At 34.8% G+C, this 22,615-nt stretch overlaps 1 protein-coding gene across 1 annotated transcript; it reads right to left on the reverse strand.

Annotated features, from left to right (window-relative positions):
• Positions 1-14,936: 14,936 nt before the first annotated feature.
• Positions 14,937-18,943, reverse strand: LOC124938150 (ADP-glucose phosphorylase). Its single transcript, XM_047478531.1, has 3 exons — positions 18,413-18,943; positions 16,367-16,657; positions 14,937-15,795 (listed from the first exon to the last, which is right to left on the reverse strand). Exons 1-3 carry the CDS (start codon positions 18,932-18,934, stop codon positions 15,532-15,534), a joined length of 1,077 nt encoding a protein of 358 aa, XP_047334487.1. The 5' UTR covers positions 18,935-18,943; the 3' UTR covers positions 14,937-15,531.
• Between the last annotated feature and the right edge of the window lie 3,672 nt (positions 18,944-22,615).

A 22,615-nucleotide genomic window follows, 5' to 3' on the forward strand; every position in this document is an offset into this window, starting at 1 on the left:
TTATTCTTTTTCTTTAACTCAACTATGTCAACAAACAAATATATACACATTAAAAATGATACATTGATACCATAATAAAAATATAATATATAAAATTATATATATATACATGTATAAATAAATAGATCATCTCTCCTTAGTAATCATTATATCACATTTTTATAAATTATCAACGCTTAATTAATTTAAGAATGTAAAATATATTATAATTAATTATTTTAAAAATAAAACCATTTGTTTCAATTATAATTAATTTTTATTACTATTAATAAATATAATCATTAATTTTCTGAAAATTAAAAGTTAATTTTTTAGTTATTTTTCCTTTATTATTAATAACAATTTTAGTAACTGTTATGATCGAAGACAACAGTAGAATGGATGGTTGAATACTGTTGTTCTATTTTTCACTTAAATGCGATTTTAATCCTGTTAATGATTGAAAATTTGTTTCTATTCTTGGACAAATCATAGCAAACTCTTGAACGATTTCAAGTGCGGAAAATGCTTGCAGGATTTGAAGCGGCAAATATAAGAATGAATCAAACAATGAAAATACAACACAAGATTTTATGGATGTTTGAAGATAAAACTCCTACGTCACCCCTTCTTCTGTTTACAAAAGGATTCCACTAGAAGACTTTGATTTGTATTGACGCTACACAAACTCACTCAAATCACATGTCTTAACACTTTTCTGTCTGAACTTCTAGCTCTCACACTATCTTGTTGAACAAACGACTATATGTTCAACTTACACAAGTAAAATGATTATCGAATGATACAAAAGATTATCGCTCAACGTATATCGTCTCGTGTATGCACAAACTTCAAGAACTTAACTTGCCAAGAGCTAGATTGTCAAAGAATCGGAGAGCTTCACCATTGTTCTCTGATGCCTTTTTATATTAAAGGTATGGAAACAATCGAATCTATTTTGTCGATACATGGAAATGGTACGTTTTTCGTATGCCTAGCGTACGAGATTTTAGTGCGTAGTAGAATGGAATATATGTTTATCATTTTGCATGTCAGAGTAGAGAGTTGGTTGTACATTTTGTCGTATTGCATTTTATGCATGCTCAACTACTTAACTTAGATGATAAGCATTCAACTGATGTGGAACTCAGCTGATAGCGAGTTCTGATGATGATTAGCTCTACTAATGAGCTACTCTGCTGATAGCGAACTCAGTTATTGATTAGCTCAACTAATGAGCTACCTTATTGATAGTGAACTCAATTGTTGAACAGCTCAGCTGCTAGCTAACTCTGTTGATGGCGAGCTCTGCTTCTAGAGAGCTCTACTATTTGAGCAACTCTACTGTCAGCGAACTTTGTTGTTTGAGAAACTCTACTACTAGCGAACTCTGCAGTTTAAGCAACTCTACTGCTAGTGAACTCTGTTGTTTGAACAACTCTGCTGCCAGCGAACTATGTTGTTTGAGCAACTCTACTATTGGCAAACTCTGCTGTTAGCGAGTCTTCAACTCATGACAACTTTGTTGTTGGCAACTCTGTTGTTAGTGAGTCTTCAGCTGATGGCAACTCTACAGTTGACAAACTCTGTTGTTAGCGAGTCTTCAACTGATGGCAACTCTATTGTTAGCGAGTCTTTGATTTTACATGTGCATAACACATTGTTAAACTTAGTTTTATTCATTCATCAAAACCATGTGTGTTCATTTTAATTATCCTAAGTTCATTTTAATCAATTAAAATATTTTTCATAATTCAACTTAATTTAACGATTTCCCCCTTTAACTTAATTTAACATTTCCCCTTTTTGATTTAATTTAACAATTTCATCCTTTTTTATAATGTTAAAACGAAGTGATGATGCGCAATATATATAGACAATAATAAATATAAATAAGTAAAATATTCATTGTCTATCTTCTCCTTTTATAGCTTGCTTGAGCCTGCTCCAACTGACTTTTTTGCCTTGCTACCTTCCCCATTTTTGACATCAGCATCCCCTTCCCCTTTCTAGTTTCCCCTCACTACTTTCCCCTTTTTAACATTAGCATCCCCTGATCGTTTAAGAAAGTTCGTGACTTCAACAATCTGCATTCCGAATGTATTGATCTTTGTAGAGAGCTCCTTGTTGTGAAAGCTGGGGGAGTTGCTTAATACGTATTTGAGCCTACTCAATGATTCATTGATTATAGCAATATCTAGATTACCCTTTGTGACCTGGTCAAGAAGTTTGTCATGCGTTGATGTTGTCGAGGCAGTTGACACCCGCTCCTTGAGAGATTCCATTTCTCCAAAGAGAATGGCAATGCTCTATTGTAGGGGAGCAAGGGAGTCCTGGATAAGGCTGTAGAGATCCACCATCCCTTGTGATGACTCCTATATTGAATGAGGAGTCGATTGTTAATGTGCGAAGACGGCTAGTAAGATTTGTAAGGAAATTACATGTTCACCTTCCTAAATGGCTATTTCTTTGTCAGCAGCTGGAACTGGCTCTTTTGGAGATGGAGATGATTGTGGAGGAGGCACCTGTTCCAGCGATGGAGATGAGAAGTCAGGCTGTTGAATCTCTACATAGATGTTTGTGATTATTTCAGTTGCAGCTAGGGAGGTTTACTGCTCAGTTGGGGAGAGTTGCGGCTCGATAGCTGAAAGTTGCTGCTCAACAGTTGGGCTGGTCGACACTAAATGGACTAAAGTTAACTCTGGTGGAGGTGTTTAGTTGGGCACTTTCGTCGAGTGGGAGGTTAGAGGAATGGCTCTAAATGCATTGAGTGGTGCCCATGTTATCATATCAATGACGAAAGACTTAGTACCATGTTTTATTGTCATGTCTCTTGAGCTGAGTGAATTCATAATCTATTGCTGCTTCTCATTAACTCTAGTATCCAGCCATGCAGTTTTGTCCATTGGCCTGTAATTAGCCATTCTCTAGCGAAGGAGTGTTTGTAGGTTAGTTCCTCTAGCGTTGACTACAACTAACTCCCTCCTTTTAAGATCCTCTTATATGTTAGTAGTGGAGTTCCACTTCAGGATTGTGTTCTCTTGAAGTATCAGCCCTTTAATCTTTTTGTTAGGATCGACACTTGGTAGGAAATAAGAGAACCTGTCGTGAAGCCTCTTATCGCTCCAGTTGTCGAAGAGTTACATCATTTCCTTCGCTTTCTCCTAGATTTCCTCCATTATCAGATCTATGATGAGTTGTTCCAGGGAGGGAGTCTTGGGTTCAGCCATCGCAAGTTTTTTTCCTTTTCCTGCAGCTTCGGCAGGTCGTGCAGCAGTTAGGATTGGTTCCCTTATATGGATACCTTTAGCAGCTGGATCTGCTGCTACGGTAGATACTGGTGAGACAACATTTAATGAAATAGCTATAGGTGAAGGTGTTGTTGTTGGTTGTGCAGTAGTAGGGCCTTCAGTTAGACTTTCAGCAAGAGTATCAGCTGACACTACAGCTGGTGCTTCAACAATGTCTTCAACTGGTACTATGGCAGGAGTTACCTTAGGAGTTGTAGCAGCGACTGTAGTGACATTTACTTCAATTACTACATCAGAGTTTGTTCTTACCTCTGTTGTTGTTGTTTCCTGTAATCGTGCCTTCTTGGTCTTTGAAACAGTCTTGGCTGACTCTCATGTTGAGTCAAGGGCTCGGTTGCTTGAGCTTTTAGTAGATTCCTCAAGTATCATCCTCCTTCACTTTCCTGATGTTAGTCTCTTAGAGAGGGTTGTTGACTATCCTCTTGACTGTTGTGTTGAAATTTCGAGAATGGAGTCATGCACCCCTCTTATCTTGAGAATATAGTTATTGACCCTTTATTGGTTAGAATCCTAGATGGATGGATGTTCACTCCCCTTCCTATGTTTACCTTAAAGTGCTCAAGCAGTCTGCTGATCTACACAACAAATCCAGTATGTTGCTTCTTCGGGAGCATCACCATGGTTATTAGGGTTGTAAAAAGGACTGATGACCAGTTGATGGTCATTCCTTTTATGATGCCCACCATTATCTCGAAGCGGTCCTCAGTGTATGCGTCGAATGACCGTACCTTTGCTCGAAGGGATTTTGCTACAATGTAGTTGAGTAGACGATATTCTAGTTTCATGAACTTCTTCTTTCCTTGAAGATGAATGGGTTGAGAGAATTATGAGAAAACCGTCTACATCTCCTAAATCACGGCTGCTGGTATTTGGTCGAAAGCGATGAGCCCTTCCGTCGGAAGTTCAAAGTGTTCGGCGAACGCCTCTTCTGAACCAGTGAGCTCATTGCCTTTCACCGTGCACTAGATGGCGTTCTCAACGACCTTCTCCGTCGAGAAGAACTAGTGTACCTCTTCTTCTTGTACGTTGTTGGTTCGCTTTAGGAACTTCTTCAGACTGGTTTCCTCTAGGGTTTGGAACATGTCTACTATCTTATGGACCGTCATAGTGTAGATAGACTCGAAGTCTACTGGCAGAATGTTTGGAGAGAAAGACGCCATTGAAGTTAGGGTTTCAGAGAGAAGATGAAGAAAGTTAGGGTTTAGGGCTGAAATCGCAAGAGAGAATATGAATCGCTTTTAAGAATGTGAGTAGTTTGGAAATGTTGGTCACATATTTATATAACATGACAATACATGTGTCTTCATGTTATTTGAAAAAAAAATTGGCGTACAAAGTATTTATTTTTTAAATTTTAATTTATAAATATGACCGTTTATTATCCTAATGCGACAACGTTTTGATAAGGTTGAAATTTTGTTCCACTCCGCTGAAGAGTCGTTGACTGATACTCACTAAGACAGCTGATGCACCGTGTTGTCCGCATGCCTTGTATTTTAGTTGAGTGTCACTACTCTGCTGAAGGCGTTCTGTTGACGCACAGTAACAACTGATATACTAGTTTGGCACCATATCTTGCTCATCAGCTGAGTTGAAGTACTCAGTTGATAGTGTATAGTATTCAGATGATATATAGTGTCGACAACAGACTTTGCCTATCAATTGACTGTCATTACTCTACTGAAATTACAAGTCGCTTATGCATAGCCTCATTTGATGTACAATGTCATCAGTCGACTCTTCTTTCAGCTGGGTTAGAGATAGTTGTTTCAACATGTTTGTCTTATCAGCTGACCATCAGATTCCCCCTAAGTTTATGCATGATTAATTAATTTAAATCTAAAAGACCTAAAATATTTCTAAAGTAAGAAAACTTAGTCTCGGGGAGTGACTTTGTGAAGATATCAGACACTTGTTGATCGGTTGGCACGTATTTCAGCTGGACGTGCTTCTACACTACATGGTCTCGGATGAAGTGGTGTCGAATGTCGATATGCTTTGTCCTTGAGTGCAACACCGGATTATATGTAATCGTTATGGCACTGGTGTTGTCACAAAAGATTGGTGACTCATATGCCTTAATGCCAAAGTCCATCAGCTGTTATTGAATCCACAGAAATTGAGAACAACACCTACCAGCAGCAATGTACTTTTCTTCTACTATTGAAGTGGAAATAGACGTCTGCTTCTTGCTGAACCACAAAATCAAATGATCACCAAGGAACTAACACGTTACATTGGTGCTTTTCTTGTCAATCTTACATCCTGTATAGTTTGCATCAAAGTAACTAATTAAGTTGAAATTGGAATCCTTACTACAGACCAACACATTGAGTTCCCTTAAGATATTTCAAAATACGTTTAGTAGCTATGTAATGAGATTGTTTAGGATTAGCCTGAAATCTTCCACATGCGTCGACAGCAAACATGATGTCTGGTTGGCTAACTGTTAGATAGGGAAAGGAGCTAATTATCCCTTGATAGGTTGTGATATCAACATCTTGACCACCTTCATCTTTGTCCAGTTTAGTCGATGAGTTCATGGGAGTTGAGGAAGCTGGGTAGTTCTCCATACCGAATTTCTTCAGTAATTCATCGGTGTACTTAGCTTGATTTATGAATATTTCATTTTCAAGTTGTCTAACTTGAAGTCCAAGGAAGAATGATAGCTCACCCATCATGCTCATCTTAAATTTGTCCTGTATCAACTTAGAGAACTTTTCACATAATATAGGATTAGTTGACTCAAAGATGATGTCATCAACAATAATTTGTACAAGTAAAATATGTGAGTCTTTGACAAATTTAAAGAGTGTTTTATCTACGGTGCTAGTAACAAAATCTTGCTCAAATAATAATTTTAACAATGTGTCATACCAAGCTCTAAGAGCTTGCTTAAGTCCATATAATACTTTATCTAATTTAAAAACATGATGAGGCAAAGTATTATTTTGAAAATTAGGAGGTTGTTCAACATAAACATCCTCATTGAGTATGCCATTAAGAAATGCACTTTTAACGACCATTTGATATAATTTAAAATTTTTGAAAGCAGTATATACTAGGAAGATTTTAATAGCATCTAACCTAGCTACAAGAGAAAATGACTCCTCGAAATCAATTCCTTCCTCATGTCTATATCCTTGAACTACTAGCCTAATTTTGTTTCTGATAACTAATCCATCTTCATTTAGTTTGTTTATAAACACCAATCTAGTTCCAATAACGGATTGATTATCTGGTCTGAGAATTAGATGCCAAACATTATTTCTTTCAGATTGGTTTAGTTCTTCTTGCATGGCATTAATCCAATCTGGATCAAGAAATGCTTCATCTACTTTCTTAGGTTCGATTTGAGATATGAAAGCAGAGTTTTCATATTCATCAATTAATTGGTTTCTGGTCCTAAGAGGTGCAAAGGGATTTCCTATGATTAATTTTGGTGGATGATTTTTGTTCCATCTGAAGTTCGGTCCTAGAAGGTCAGCTGTTCCAGTAACATCCAGACTGTCAGTTGCCTGTTGATTTTCAATCTATCTGACTAATTAAACATCAACCGTGTCAGTTGGTTGATCAGATGGATCGTTCTATTAACTTGAACTTCGTCGTCACTATCAAATTAGAGATTAATTGCTTCCAATCTTTTAGATAATTCATTAAATTCATTAGAATTATTTTCAACAGATTCATCAAATACAACATGGGTTAATTCTTTAACAGTAAGAGTTTGTTTATTGAAAACTCTATAGGCTTTGTTGACTGAAGATTAACCTAGAATGATGTCAATATCTACTTTGGCATCAAAGGCAGTCGGATGATTTTTTCCATTATTGTGAATAAAACACTTACAGCCGAATATCCTAAAGTATGATATTTTAGGAACTTTGCCATACCAAATTTCATAATGTGTTTTATTAAATTGTTTATTAATCATTGACCTGTTTGAGTATAACATGATGTATTAATAACTTCTACCCACCAGAATCAGCTAGCATTGATCTAGCTACTTCTTTCACTATTATGTTTCTCCTTTCAGCAACACCGTTTTGCTGTAGAGTTCTGGCACTAGACAACTTGTGTTTAATACCAGATTCCTCAAGGAAAGAAGACAGATTCTTGTTTGTGAATTATGTTCCTCTATCATTTCTAATTTTTATAATGCTTAAAGATTTTTCATTTTGTAGTCTTCTAAGAATTTTAATTAAATTAACACCAATTTGATCCTTAGATACTAAAAATACTACCTAAGTGAACCTTGAGTAGTCATCAATTATGACCAATGTATATCTCATTCCCCATAAACTAGTTACTTGAATTGGACCAAATAGGTCCATGTGTAGTAATTCTAAACATCTATCAGATTGGATATTCCCTTTGTTTTTAAATATTAATTTGATCTTATTGCCCATTTGACAAATTGGGCAGACCTTGTCTTTATTAAATTTTAGTTTAGGAATTCCAGTTACAAGATCTTTTGTACAAATATTATTAATGTTTTAAAGTTGAGGTGATTAAGTCTCTTATACCATAACTAGTTTTGGCAATCATACATACGGGATCTGAAGATTTATTCTTCCAATTCATTTTATAGGAGTTTCCTACATTATTTCATGTCAGCAGGGTGTTCCCCTGATGATCTTTAACAAGACATGCATGTTTGTGAAATTCTACTATGTGCCCATTATCACACATTTGACTTATGCTAATTAAATTGTAACATAAATTTTTTACCAATATATAATACATTATTAATAGTAAAGTTACCGTGGATAATCTTACCCTTACCCATGGTTTTACCTTTCGAGTTATCAATGAAGGTGATTTTTGGTCTAGTACATTTTGATATGTCCGTTAGTAGCCGGCTATTGCATGTCATATGCCTGGAGTAGACGCTGTCTAGATACCATAATGAATCTTCCAAGTTGTTATCATATTTTACCTGCACCTATAAATATTGACAGCTTTGGTACCCATATTCATTTGGGTCCATGGTTAATTAGTCTATTGGGATCCATACTTGAGTTATTTTTATGGATCTCCCATTTTGTGTTTTTAACAATGTGTATGTTTTAGACTTTGAAGATTTCCTTTTTCCTGCTGATGATTCGTTAATTTTAAAATATGATTTTTGATAAAACATTCCCGACTTTTTGTCAGGTTTGTGCTTACCACACCAGTTGGCTGCCCTATTTTTGGGCTTAAGCTAGCTTGATTTTTGGTCAGTTGGCTTAATATATTTAATTTCATCTTTAAGAGTCAAATTATTACAGTTTTGATTAGTTCAAATGTCAGTTGAATTTCCCTTAACGAAATTTATGAAATTAAGTTTTCCTTTTACCGGATTCAACTTGTTGCAGGACTCAGTTGGATTGCCCCCAACAAATCCCAGACCGGATTTGCATCCGGGCAGGCCTTTGCTGCTCATGTAATTGCTTGAGAATATTTCCAAACTTAGTCCATGAACCAACCACATAGTTTAATCTTTAATTTTCAGCAAATAAACTCTAAACTGATAGTTCATTCATTTTGAGCTTCTCATTCTCAACTGATAGTTCATTCATTTTGTTTTTCAAAACTTCTGGTTCATTATTTTGAGTTGAAAAACTTGTATTGATAGATTTGTTTTTCAAATTTATTTCCTTAAAAATATTTGACAGTTTCTTGTACTCAATGACCATGTCATTGGATGAAGTAATTAAATCATTTCTTGTGAATTCATCAAAGGTAAATCAAATACCACGTTGTCATCTGCCATGAGGCATTTGACAATTTCCTCACTTTCACTTGAGGAGCTCTCATCGGAATCACCTTCAGCCCATTTGCTCTTACTTTCCTCAGCAAGTAAAGCCTTCTGTTCCTTCTTATTCCTAGAAGATTTGCGATCCTCCTTGTACTTCCTCTCAAATGGCATATTGTCATCCCTTTTGAGTTTATTGTAGTCAGCCATGAAGTGACATAGTCTGTCACAATTAAAACATTTTAAATTAGCATTAGACTCATTTTTAAAATTATTGCTGTTAAGATTGGAGTAAGAATGATTCTTCCTCATAAATTTGCCAAACTTCTTGACAAATAATGACATCACGTCGTTGTTGATCTATTTAGCAGACTTGGAAGATGTCGAAGTAGGTGGCTCTTCAGAAATCACCAATGATTGTGTTGTGATGGGGGTGTATGACTCCTCCTAATTTCTTGAGTTTATCTCAAACTCATAGGCCTTCAGATCGACAAAGAGATCATATAGCTCGATCTTGTTGAGGTCCTTGGATTCTCTCATAGCCATCGTTTTGATATCCCATTATTTGGGAAAGCTCTCATAACTTTGATAACAACTTCCATATTGCTATATACCTTTCCTAGGGTTGAGAGTTCAATGACTATGTTGCTAAATCTTTCATCGAACTTAGTCGTAGTCTCACCCGAGCGCATCCTAATGTTATCGAACTTTTTTGTGGCAACCATCAACTTGTTTTCTTTTGTTTAGTTGTTGCCTTCACAAAGTTGAGTCAGCTTCTCCCAGATTTTTTTGGCAGAGGAACATGATTTGATCTTGCTGAACATGTTCTTGTCCAAAGTTTTGTAGAGGATGTCTTTGGCCACATTGTCGAGTTTGGCCTTCATCTTGTCTTCGGCAATCCACTCGTATATGGGTTTCTCTATCATCTGAGGAGCACCCTCCATTGTATTTCTGGATTTGTTGACCTTTAATATCTTCATGGGACCATTTGTGATGACATACCACATGTCATCATCTTGTGCCACCAGATGTGCTTGCATTTTGATCTTCCAGTCATCATAGTCTTCCTTTGAGATCATTGGAATCTTGTTTAGGTAAGACATGATTCAGATATCTACAGTAGCTTAAGAATAGATAACCTACTCTAATACTATTTGTTAGGATCGAAGACAACAGTAGAAGGGGGTTGAATATTTTTGTTTTATTTTTCACTTAAATGCGATTTTAATCCTATTAAGGATTGAAAATTTGTTTCTATTTTTGGACAAATCGTAACAAACTCTTGAACGGCTTCAAGTGCGGAAAATACTTGCAGGATTTGAAGCGGCATATATAAAAATGAATCAAGCAATGAAAAGACAACACAAGATTTTATGGATGTTCGGAGATAAAACTCCTACGCCACCCCTTCTTCTGTTTTCAAAAGGATTCTACTAGAAGACTTTGATTGGTATAGACGCTACACAAACTCACTCAGATCACATGTCTTAACACTTGCATGTCTAAACTTCTAGCTCTCACTATCTTGTTGAACATAAGACTATCTGTTCAACTTACACAAATAAAATGATTATCGTATGATACAAAAGATTATTGCTCAACGTATATCATCTCGTGTATGCGTAAACTTCAAGAACTTAACTTGCCAAGAGCTAGACTATCAAAGAACCGGAGAGCTTCACCGTTGATCTCTAATGCCTTTTTATATTAAATGCATGACAACGGTCGAATCCATTTTTTCGATATGTAGCAACGGTACGTTTGTCGTACGCCTGACATACAGGATTTTAGTGCGCAATGGAATGGAATATTCGTTTATCGTTTTACATGTCAGAGAAGAGAGTTGGTTGTACATTTTATCGTATTGCAATTTATGCGTGCTCGGCTACTTGACTTAACTGATAAGAATTTAGCTGATGGGGAACTTAGCTGATAGCGAGCTCTACTGATGATCAGCTTTACTGATGAGCTACTCTGTTGATAGCGAACTCAACTATTGATCAGCTCAGCTAATGAGCTACTCTACTGATAGCGAACTCAATTGTTGATCAGCTCAACTACTAGCGAACTCTACTGATGACGATCTCTACTACTAGCAAGCTCTACTGTTTGAGCAACTCTACTACTAGCGAGCTCTGCTGTTTGAGCAACTCTACTGCCAGCGAACTCTGTTGTTTTAGCAACTCTGTTGCCAGCGAACTCTACTGCCAACGAACTCTGTTGTTTGAGAAACTCTACTGTTAGAAAACTATGTTGTTAGCGAGTCTTCACCTGATGGCAACTCTGCTATTGGAAAACTCTACTGTTAGCGAGTCTTCAGCTGATGACAACTCTGTTGTTGGCAAACTCTACCGTTAGCGATTCTTTAGCTGATGACAACTCTGTTGTTAGCGAGTCTTTGATTTTACCTACGTATAACACATTGCTGAACTTAGTTTTATTCATTCATCAAAACCATGTGTATTCATTTTAATTATCCTAAGTTCATTTTAATAAATTAAAACGTTTTTCATAATTCAACTTAATTTAACGATTTTCCCTTTAACTTAATTTAATATTTTCCATTTTGATTTAATTTAAAAGTAACTAACATACATTTAATAAAAAAAAATTATTGTTTTTTAATTTATTTTCAATTTTGTATATTGAATATACAATTTTTCTTGAGAAAAATTATTTGTCTAGCATATATTAACTTATAAAATTAAGATTTTTGACAACACAAAAAAATGTTAATAATTAACATATATATACGTGTATAATAAAGACTTATCTTTGTTAATATATATTCTTCTCCTTTTTAAGATAAATAATTTTAACTTGTCGAAATGAGTCATCATCTCTTTTACAACATCGCAGCTCGTATTTCTGAAACATCAAAAACAAAGATTTTCGACGGTAAAAACTACTAAATAACTTAGCACACGAAAATTGTTTTAAGATATTTAGATATCTTGTCTTGAAATAACAGAAATATATATATATATATATATATATATGTGATATTACAAATAAATTAAATAAACTAGAATATACCAAGAACGAAATCCTTAGAATACAATGTTGAATCGAGGCATGTGCTTAGAACATTGCTCTTAAACAGTTCCACAATCTCCTTTTGTGTTGGAGATGTCTCATAGGGTACAACGAATCTAGTACTCAGCACTGGAATTAATACGCAGCAAATTTCATAAAGTACTCGAATCGATCATCGAGTTTCAATAAAAATACGACGAGTCAAGAAATTGAAGAACACCAAGAAAACAAAGAAATTTTTTTTTGAATTATAAAGAGATAATGAAATGAGTAAAGAAAAGATATACGAAGAGTTCTAACATTCATATATATATATATAGCTGGAAATTAAACCATCATAATAAAATTATTAATCAATCTAACGGCTGATAATTCATCCAACAACGGTCATTCATAGACTCTTGACATTCCTAGACTATTGACATTTCTAGACTTTGGCATTCGATCTTATCCATTGGCATTCAATCTTATCCAATGACATTAAATTTCACATTTGAATTTTTTTGGTATGAATTTATATTTATTTTGATTAAATGATATTTAATTTATTTATCCAAATTCGCATTTTCATTTAATTAATGGATTTAGTTTAAAATTCCAACAAGATTATTCTCTCTAAACAGATTTTTTGTTTGCAACAAGACACTTTATGCAAATCCACCAAAAATATTTGCACCAAAAATATTTTGAGTATTGATATAAAGAAAAGCATTTAGAAAATAAGCATGCTAATAACATTTTTTCATATGTACATAAAATAAAGAACATTAGTTAGCCTTCCTAGTTTTAGCTAGAGTTAAGTGGATATCATTCGTCAACAACATAATATGATATACAAACACGAATGGCAATGGGTACCCATATACCTAATACTCATGGATATCTTGTGGTTAAATTCGGGTTTGGGGAGTGAAAATGATTACCCGATTATATTCGGGAATAAGGAGTGTGCGAAACCCAAACCCGATACCCAGAAAATTAATATTAAAATTTATATATATATATATATTTAAGTTTAAAATGACTTTTCAAATTTTACATCATTACAATTATTACAAATTTATAATAATATATTATTTATTTTACCCATACCCACGCTACACGCCAACATTATTTTTAATTTATCTTCCCCATAACTCTCAATTTTCCCTTTCTTTAATAACAAAATATTTTCTCTCTACTCACTTTACATTCATATCTTCAAATTTAACATTACTTCAACTTTCTTCAACCTTCTCACAAATTTTGTTAAACTCCAAATACTTAATAACAACAAAGTTGTTATATTTTTAATGTTCTATAAAATAATTATGCATATAAATAATATTTTAATTTGAGTTTTTAATATTTAGTATATTTATAAAAAATAATAAATATAAATTCATATTTTATTCGGGTAATGGGGTAACCCGTCGGGGATCAGAAACCTGACAAATCAGGAATAACGATACAAATAGAGATACTCGTCTGGTTCGAGGCAGATAGTAAAATGTAAATTGAGTTTGAAGATGAGTACTTCACTACCCGACGGGTAGGATAAACGTTGTCATCCCTAAATATAAACAAGTAATTAATACTCCACAAATGTAAAAAGAATCAAGAGATCAAAAGGTTACAAGTTTGATTCTCACTTAAAATATTATAAATTGAAACGGGGAGTCATGATCGTGGAGTGTCATACTAGTTCTCATTAATTAAAAAAAATAATTAATTAAATTTGACAATTAAAATGATCTAATAATCCTAACGTTACTTGAAATTTTAGTTAAAACACAATTAAGTCATCCGAAAACAATCCAAATACATACCATGTTTTTAGAAGAATTCTCATTTTAATACACTAATTTCGTTTAAACATAAAATATTTAAAAAAAAAAATACAATAAAATTAAAATCAAAGTTTGGAGGCAAAATCGCTCAGAAATAAATTCTAGGAGATATTGCAAAGTGCAGGGGTCAATTGAAAAAAAAAAAACAGAAAAGGCAGGGCCTACTCTCCTTTCTTCTTGAATAGGCAGAAAGCTCAAATAAAAATCGAAAGTGTACCTTTGTTCCATCATGAGACGCGGCAGTCACACGGACTACTCACTTCAGGGTGAGTGACACAAACATGGCACCAGTATAATCCAAGTGCTTACTCTCCACTCGCTGAACAGTGAGATGTATGTGTCTCGAACTCGAACGGAAGTTTTTAGACATTTCTCCATAGTTCAAAGTGGGACGTTTTAGTATGCAATTTATCTTTTTAATGCTTTTATAGTATATATTGATCCTGGTGGTCCAATTTTGCTATCAAGTTGTCCAATGATTACATCATGTTTCTGATATTTTTTTTTATCAAAGTGTAAATATTATGGAAATTTGAAGAAATAACCTTAATGACTTCATTTTGGGAAATGACTAACCTAGTATAAAGTTTAAAAAAATTATCATTTCGAACGAAAATACCCATTCGCGTCACGCGACGTATGCATCGCTTGACACGAAGGGATGACCGGATAATGTTTGCAAAAAGACCTCGCGTGATGCGATAATGTTTACAAAATTGATCGCCTCATCCCTTCGCGTCACGCAAGATCATTTTTGCAAACATTATCCGGTCATCCATTCGCATCACCCGACATTGCGTGACGCAAAATGGTATTTTTGTCTTTAAACATGTCAAAAAGATCATTTTTACAAATTTTATAAGATTTCGATTCTTTCCAAAAAAAAAAAAAAAAAAAAGTTAATTATTAGAGTCATTTCGTCAAATTTCCCAAATATTAATAATTTGATATGACTTCATACTCAACTATTAATTGATAGAAGAATTTCCATTACAAGAAATATAAGAGTATTAATTTAGGAAGACAAAAAAATAAATAAAAATCTTTAAAAGAAAAATAATTTCCTTATTTCATTCCTCATAATAAACAAACAAATAGTATTTAACTGTCTTACCTTATAGCTTAAATAACAGTGTAACAATATCACTTCTTTCATGGGTCACACAACCTTATACTTAAAAACAAGTCTTTTACTTTTTATGTTTATTTCTAAGACACATCATATCATTGAGCCCCACTTAAGTCTTCCTATAACATAATATATAATATATGGTAACACATACCAAATACTCAAGAACCTCTTATTATCTAGTACATTTATGTGAACATCAAGAGCCTCTTATTATCTAGTACATTTATGTGAACATTTGATTTTATCTCTTCCATATAATATTTGGCTCACTGTTTTTGCATGCGGAATGATGTTAAAGAATAGCATGTGGAGCCACGCCTAATTTCACATCACCATGTCAGCAACTTTTTCATCAAATTTAGCAAGATGCAACAAAGAAGATAAATGATTTTATCTTATGCAATATCCTAAAAGATAAACATGTTATTTATTTTATTAAACCTCTAGTTAATCAAATCTTTATTCATATATAATCCAACAATTTCCCTTAACAAAACTGAGCTATCATTACTCTGGAAGACGGACTTCCCTCAGTATCTTAGCAGAATCTTCGGGGAAAATTGGATTTATGTAACAACCAGTTGCTATCTCAAAACCAGCGACTCCGCCTAAATGAGGCACTATTTGAAGAAACCAGTGGGTGTAAGATGATGACTGCAAGGGAACCTCCCGGAGTGGAGAGGTATGAATCATGAAATTAAATGGTGGGTTGTTCAGCTGCAACGCCAACTTCCTTAACATAAGTTTCAGCAACTTACCAAGATCAACTGCCTACAGATACCACATATCAAGAAAAAAAATGATAAAAAAGTTACTCATGAATGTTTCATGATTTTGGAGCTTCCAAAGCAACTTGAATGAAAGATATAACAAAAAAAAATGCACTTAAGCATAAACAAGGAATTAAAGTTATGTTTTGTTGTTTCCTTAACTAATAATCCATCTGGCCTATGTTCCCTCTTGTGGGATCATTGTCTTGATTTGTTTATTTGTGATTTTGTTCTTTTGACTTTCACTATATACAATTAACAAAGGGTGTATGTTACTTTCACAAAAATACAAAACTTAGAATTATGGACCAAAATACCCTTAAAAGAAGAGAAAATAATGGGTTATCAATACTTTTTATTGAAAAGAGGTGGAAGTAAATAAGGGTAATATAGGGACCCAAGAGTTTAAAGAGTTTGAAACATTATTTTTTTATTAAATTACCATAAAAGGGTATAATAGAGTACTAGATTGACAATAAAGGTGCTTTCTTAAAATAAACCTTAACTCAAGAATTCCCGAAAATGCCAAAAGACAATCAATTTTACTGCAATAATAACAACGAAGGGGGTACCTTAATGTCATCTATCTCATGAAAATGAGAGGTATGATCGCGGGGAACAATCCATATCTCAAAAGGAAATGTTGCAGCAAATGGGCAGATTGCAATGAAAAGGGAAGATTCGTCAATCAAAAGATCCTTAGATTGAAGATCACAAAGACTACACTTGTTAGTTCTATCAAAGTACTCTTTCATACTCGCAATACGCGAAACAGCCAGAGGTGGAACAACGGGAAGACCTATTATCTGACTATGAGAGTGACTCAATGAAGCTCCAGCTGATGCACCATGGTTCTTGAACACCTATAATTAAATAACGATCAAATCAGTCATAGTTGAAGGAAAAGAGTAGAGACTTAACATTTTATGTGCAGAGAACAAGAGTGAAGAAAGACTGCCCTTTTTATAAATTTTCAGGAGGATTTGTACCATCTCAATTGATGTCTATTTATGCATATGGTATCTAGCTGTTTGTAATAAAACAAACTACCTCCAAGTGTGATGTGGTTATTGTTATCTAACAGTTTTATTTACTGTAGTTAATTTTAACGACCGCTGCATGGGAAACGGGAAGGCACAAGCTGTAAGCTTGACACGAAGTATAGGAAAGTGATAAAAGAACAACTCCTCGGAGAATATTTCGACAATCTGATCATGGGTGGAGATATATTGAATAAGAAGATTCTTTCATGTGACATTGTCACAAACAATATAAAAAATCAATCTCAATATATTTGGTGTGCTGAGGAAGGCAAGAACAATATGTGGTAAGCAGGGTGTGAAAATAATCAAACTAAGTTTATTAGTTTATTTTATTAACTGATTTAATTGTAGAAGAAATTGGTTGAGACATTTTAGGAATTCTAATTTACCAGGAAAATAAAATTTATTAGTTGAGATATTTTAAGAATTCTTATTTATCCTAATAGAGAAAAATTGAACTCCTAAACTTATATAAATATATATAACCTATTATAAGAATAAATATGAAAAATATCTTCTTTCTCTCCATGTAAAAAAATCCACATAGTACAACACCATATTTACACAATACAATACCAATTTCTTCCTCATCCCAATTTGTCGGGTACTCGATCCCCGACGAGTACCCCATTACCCCCTTCAATATCTCTATTTAGCATATTAACTGTTTAGTTATTCTTCAATATTTTTTTGTAGCTTCATTTTAGTGCAATATATAAATTTACACTTTCAGATCCAGAGTAACAAAATAAATCATTGTAAGAGATGTTGAGAGTCTAGAAACAGATTGCGGTGTATTGTGATGATACCAGAAAATACATCTGATCGCTCTCGGTGAGATGTAGTAGGTGATTGCATAAACTGGCAGGCACAATCAATTGTGAAGGCGAGCTCAATATTATACAAGAGAATACTAATGGTTCTAGAGATGGGGATGAGCACAATCAATTTACACTAATTGTTCTCACATAGGAGGGTATGGGGATGAGTTAGTTAGCCACTAGAGAATTAAGGGATTGGTCTAGTGCTTGTTAACAGGACCCAAAACAAATGACCATCCATGGTGCAAGTAGCCTCTATGGTGAGAAATAATACAATTATCCAGATGTAAAAGTTCACTCAAACGACTATAGTGGAGGAGATGTAAGCAATAGAGCTACAAGTAAAAATAATATCATCCACATATACCAAGATATAGTCAGTCATCTTGTCACAACAATACAGGAAAAGTTTCTAAACATATTAAGACTTGATGAACCCTAGAACAAGCAAGGAAGTCCACTGGATGGCATGACATGGGCGAGAGGCCTATTTAAATCCATAGATTGCCTTGTGAAGATATCATACATAATATAAATACTCACGATGAATGAAATTTGGAGGTTGTTCCATATATGGACTGTTCCAAAGACAAACTGGAACAGATTGTGCCCTTTGAGAACATTTTTATTATGTAAAGAAAGACAATAAATCAAGTTAAAGTTGTCTCCAGTTTCTCCTTCCACAGGGAGCTCGAAATGTTAAATTAATAGGCTCTCATTACTGAAATCAAGATTCTAGCTTTTTAATGCTTACCTGAACATATTGTATCGAATTATTGGACATAAGCTGTGTTATTCTTTGTTTATACGCCAGTAAGACAACGCCTATGCAAGCTGCGGATAGATCGGACAGGTGAAGGGAGTGAAACGGAGACTCAATCACTACATCGTGAAACCCAAAACCAGCGAGGACCTCTATTCCAGAACCTGTATGATGCGTGGAAGGGGAGTCGAGGTCTCTGGCGAGAGCAGGATAGAGATTTTCGATGACTCTGATCTTCCAGTCGGCGGCAGAATCCGCAGGGAAACGGAAGATCTCCGGGGCGCATTGATGCTCGTTTCCGGCGCAAAATGGACAGCTCGCGTTGTAGTTGTTGGTGGAATCAGCAATACAAGTGTCGGACTTTGATTTGAAATCAGAAGGGCGACGTGATCGAGCTGGAGATACGATTACCCATTTATTGTTCACTGCGTCTTTCCTCAATTCTGGCCGCCGATTTTCTGACGCCATATCTCTCTTACTCTCTCGATCCCTCGTCGAGGCTTCTCGTTTCATATGGGAAATGAAAGATTATTTAAATAGCCCTCAAACTTGCATCCGGAGAAGAGTAAATAGTCTTAAAGCTTCAAAATGATTGAAACAGACCTCAACTTATAGAAACTGGACCATTATCGGGGTGTTAGACTAGTCTAAACTGAGGGCAAATTTGACGAAATGATCATAATAATGGGTTAAATTCGAAAAATGACCCATGCTTCATAAATTTTGAAAAAATGACAATTTTGGCTGCGAAATGTTCGTCTTGTCTCCGAGACGCCCCCTTACCGCTCATTAATGCGTATTACATATCCGCATTTTATGTAATACGTGTATAATGAAATACGCATATTGCATAAAACGCGAATATTGTAATATGCGTATACGCATATTACATGAAACGCGGATATTATAAAACGTGTATTTCATAGTATATAAAGCTTAATTTGCCCTCATCTTAAAAAAAAGTTTTACAATTCACGACTTTCTCTCTCCAACCCTAAAAACCATATCCCTCCCGCTCCCTTTGCCACGACCAGCAGCTGAAGACCACGACCACGACCTCTCCGTTTGAAGACCCACGACTCTTCGTTCTCAAATGGGTATGTTTATTTTATGTTATTTTATTTGATGATTTTTCTTAGTTAGTGATTATGAACACTAGGTTATAGTATAGCTAGGTTATATTCTTAGTTAGTGATTGGATAACTCCTGAATGTGAATGAATATTGTGTTATGAACAAAGACAGATGTCACTCACGCGTATTGTTGCTCACTCGCACGTATTTCTCACTAAGGAGGAGTTTCCTACTAGGTTTCATGAAATACAATTTGCAAAGAATTATCCACAAGTTTGCTTCAATGGACCTATTGGATAGGGGACTCTTATCCATTAGATCCATTGCACCAAATTTCTGGAAAAATTACTGCATTGGATTTCCATCGTACCCTAGCAGGAAACTCCTTCTCTGTTATGGTTGACGCCATCTTCAAAAAGCAACAATAAAACATTACAATACGCGTTGAACTGTTTTCAATTGAAGCTCAAGTAATTCTTACTTTAATGGAGAGTGGAAAATTACAGATGGTGTTACTCATTTTGTTTCAAAGTCAACAAGAGGTTTGAATGTTCCCTTAAATTCTATATATGCCGAATTAGTTGATAAGATCTATTATGCTACTAATGTTGATAAATCTGGATATGATTTATTGTTTAAAACCAAGTATAATACTCCAGGTATGGATGTCAAATTTTCTTATATAACTGATATCAAACAAGATATAGATGTGAACTTCTTTTTATATGAAGCAATGTCAATCCACCTTCACATTACACTGTGTGTATCGTCTACCTAGAAACTCAATAAACCCAACTCAAGAAAGTGTAGTGGTTCCAGAAATTGATGATCCTAACGTATTCTCGAAGTTTCAGCAGTAGGAGGTTGCCTTTAAAACTCAAAATTACATTGATGAAGAACCATGTTTACGTCTGAATAAAGGGGTTAATGATTGGGTCGATGTTGTCGTCCTGTATTGTGCGTCGATGTTAGTTTTCTTAAGAACAAGGTTGAAGGTCAAATATTGGTGTCTATAACATTAGATGCAAATGAACAACTATATCATGTTGTTTTTGGCATCGTTGATTCAGAGAATAATAACTCCTGAACATATTTCATGCAAAAACTAATAGTAGTTATTGGGTCAGTCCCAAATCTCGTCTTTGTATCCGATAGACACCCAAGTATTGTTAATGCATTGTGCTCAGTTTTTCAAGAAGCATATCACTATGCATTCACATACACATCAATATTATTATTATGGCCAAATTTAAAACTGATCACTGACACGCAGAGTTTGATTTGGCTTCGCATGCATACACCGTCTCAATGTTTAATCGGCATTTTGACAAGATCAGGACTAAGGACCCTCGTATTGCTGTCTATTTGGCAGATATTGGGATGGAGAGATGGAGTCGTACCTTTTTCCCCAGTAAATGATACAATCAAATGACAAGCAATTACGTCGAGAGCTTTAATAGTCAGAGTAGGAATGCTAGAAAGTATCCCATAACAACCTTAACTGACTATTTAAGATTCAAAATACAAGAATTGTTTCATAATATAAGAGAAAAAACATTCAATTACATAGAACATTTATCTCAAAATTATGAAAAGTTCTTACGTGAGTTAGCTGAGAATGCTAGATTATATAACGTCAATTCACTTAACTAATTCGATTTTTATGTGCATGACGGTAAATCTGATTTTAAAGTTGACTTCAAAGAAATGACTTGTAGTTGTAGGGTATTTGATGTATTTGTTCTTCTTTGTACTCATGCCCTGGTTGCTGCCCGTAATCAAAAATTGGATCCTTATGAATTCTACTCAAGGTAACAATTGCTCACATGTTTAATCGTTATCTTTAATCTATCTAACCAATTGCTCACATGTTTTATTGTTATATTTTTCAGGTATACTCAACTTAATTGTGGTTAAATACATATGCGGAGACATATTATTCAGTTTGTAATGAAGACGCTTGGGATATTCTTGAAAATATCAAGCATAGAGTGTGTCTAAAACCACTTGTTAAGGTGAAGAAATGGTGGCCAACAACAAAGCGTTGTCATTCCAAGGCGAGCCTCGTAAGGTCCAGAGACGATGCAGATCATGTGGTGGTCAAGGTCATAACAGGGCAACATGCAAATTAGTGATGCTTACACCAGCTACTACAAGAGCATCATCTCAACAACATGGACCATCATTTCAGCAACATGATCATTTAGCTTGAACTTGAATCAGTACTTTCATGTGTGGCATTTCCTTAAGTCCTCTTAATGTTGAATAATTGTATTTTATGATTTCATGCGTGGCATTTCCTTAAGACACTTTGTATGAATAATTGTGTTAGAATAAGTTAATTAAGAAAAGAAGAATAAATTAATTAATTAAAGAAATAATTAATTAATTAAGGAAAAATGTGTAAATTGATTAAAATGAACTTAGGTGAATAAGAAATAGTTTAATCAATACAACATAATTTTAATGATGTGCTCACATAAAGCTTTACGGATCATTTATGAATAAAACTAAGTTGTGTACTTGTCTTTGCGTAGGAACAGCTCATGAGACGACTATTTGACAAGCTGACGAAAGCAGAACTAAAGCGCTAGTAGACGTCTAGGCTTTAACAAACGTTCTGGTATGAAGAAGCGTTAGTAGACGTCTATGCTTCAATAGAAGCTCTGATTTAAAGAAGCGCTAGTAGACATCTAGGCTTCAACATACGCTCTGGTCTGAAGAAGCGCTAATAGACGTCTAGGCTTCAACATACACTATGGTCTAAAGAAACGCTAGTAGACGTCTAGGCTTCAACAGACGCTCTGGTCTAAAGAAGCGCTAGCAAACGTCTAGGCTTCAACAGACGCTCTGGTCTGAAGAAGCGCTAGCAGGCGTCTAGGCTTCAATAGACGCTCTGGTCTGAAGAAGCGCTAGCTGACGTCTAGGCTTGAATAGATGCTCTAGTCTAAAGAAACGCTAGCAGACGTCTAGGCTTCAACAAAAGACTAAAGTAGCGCACATTCATTTTCCTTACTCATCGCCCGATAAACGGTAGACTGCCACATCAGCACACACAGTAATTAACGGAATAATTCCACATGTCAATATTCAGATTCGACCATTGCATTAATTGGCGTGT

The sequence above is a fragment of the Impatiens glandulifera genome, chromosome 5 (assembly GCF_907164915.1).
Source record: "Impatiens glandulifera chromosome 5, dImpGla2.1, whole genome shotgun sequence".
Lineage (NCBI taxonomy): Eukaryota > Viridiplantae > Streptophyta > Magnoliopsida > Ericales > Balsaminaceae > Impatiens > Impatiens glandulifera.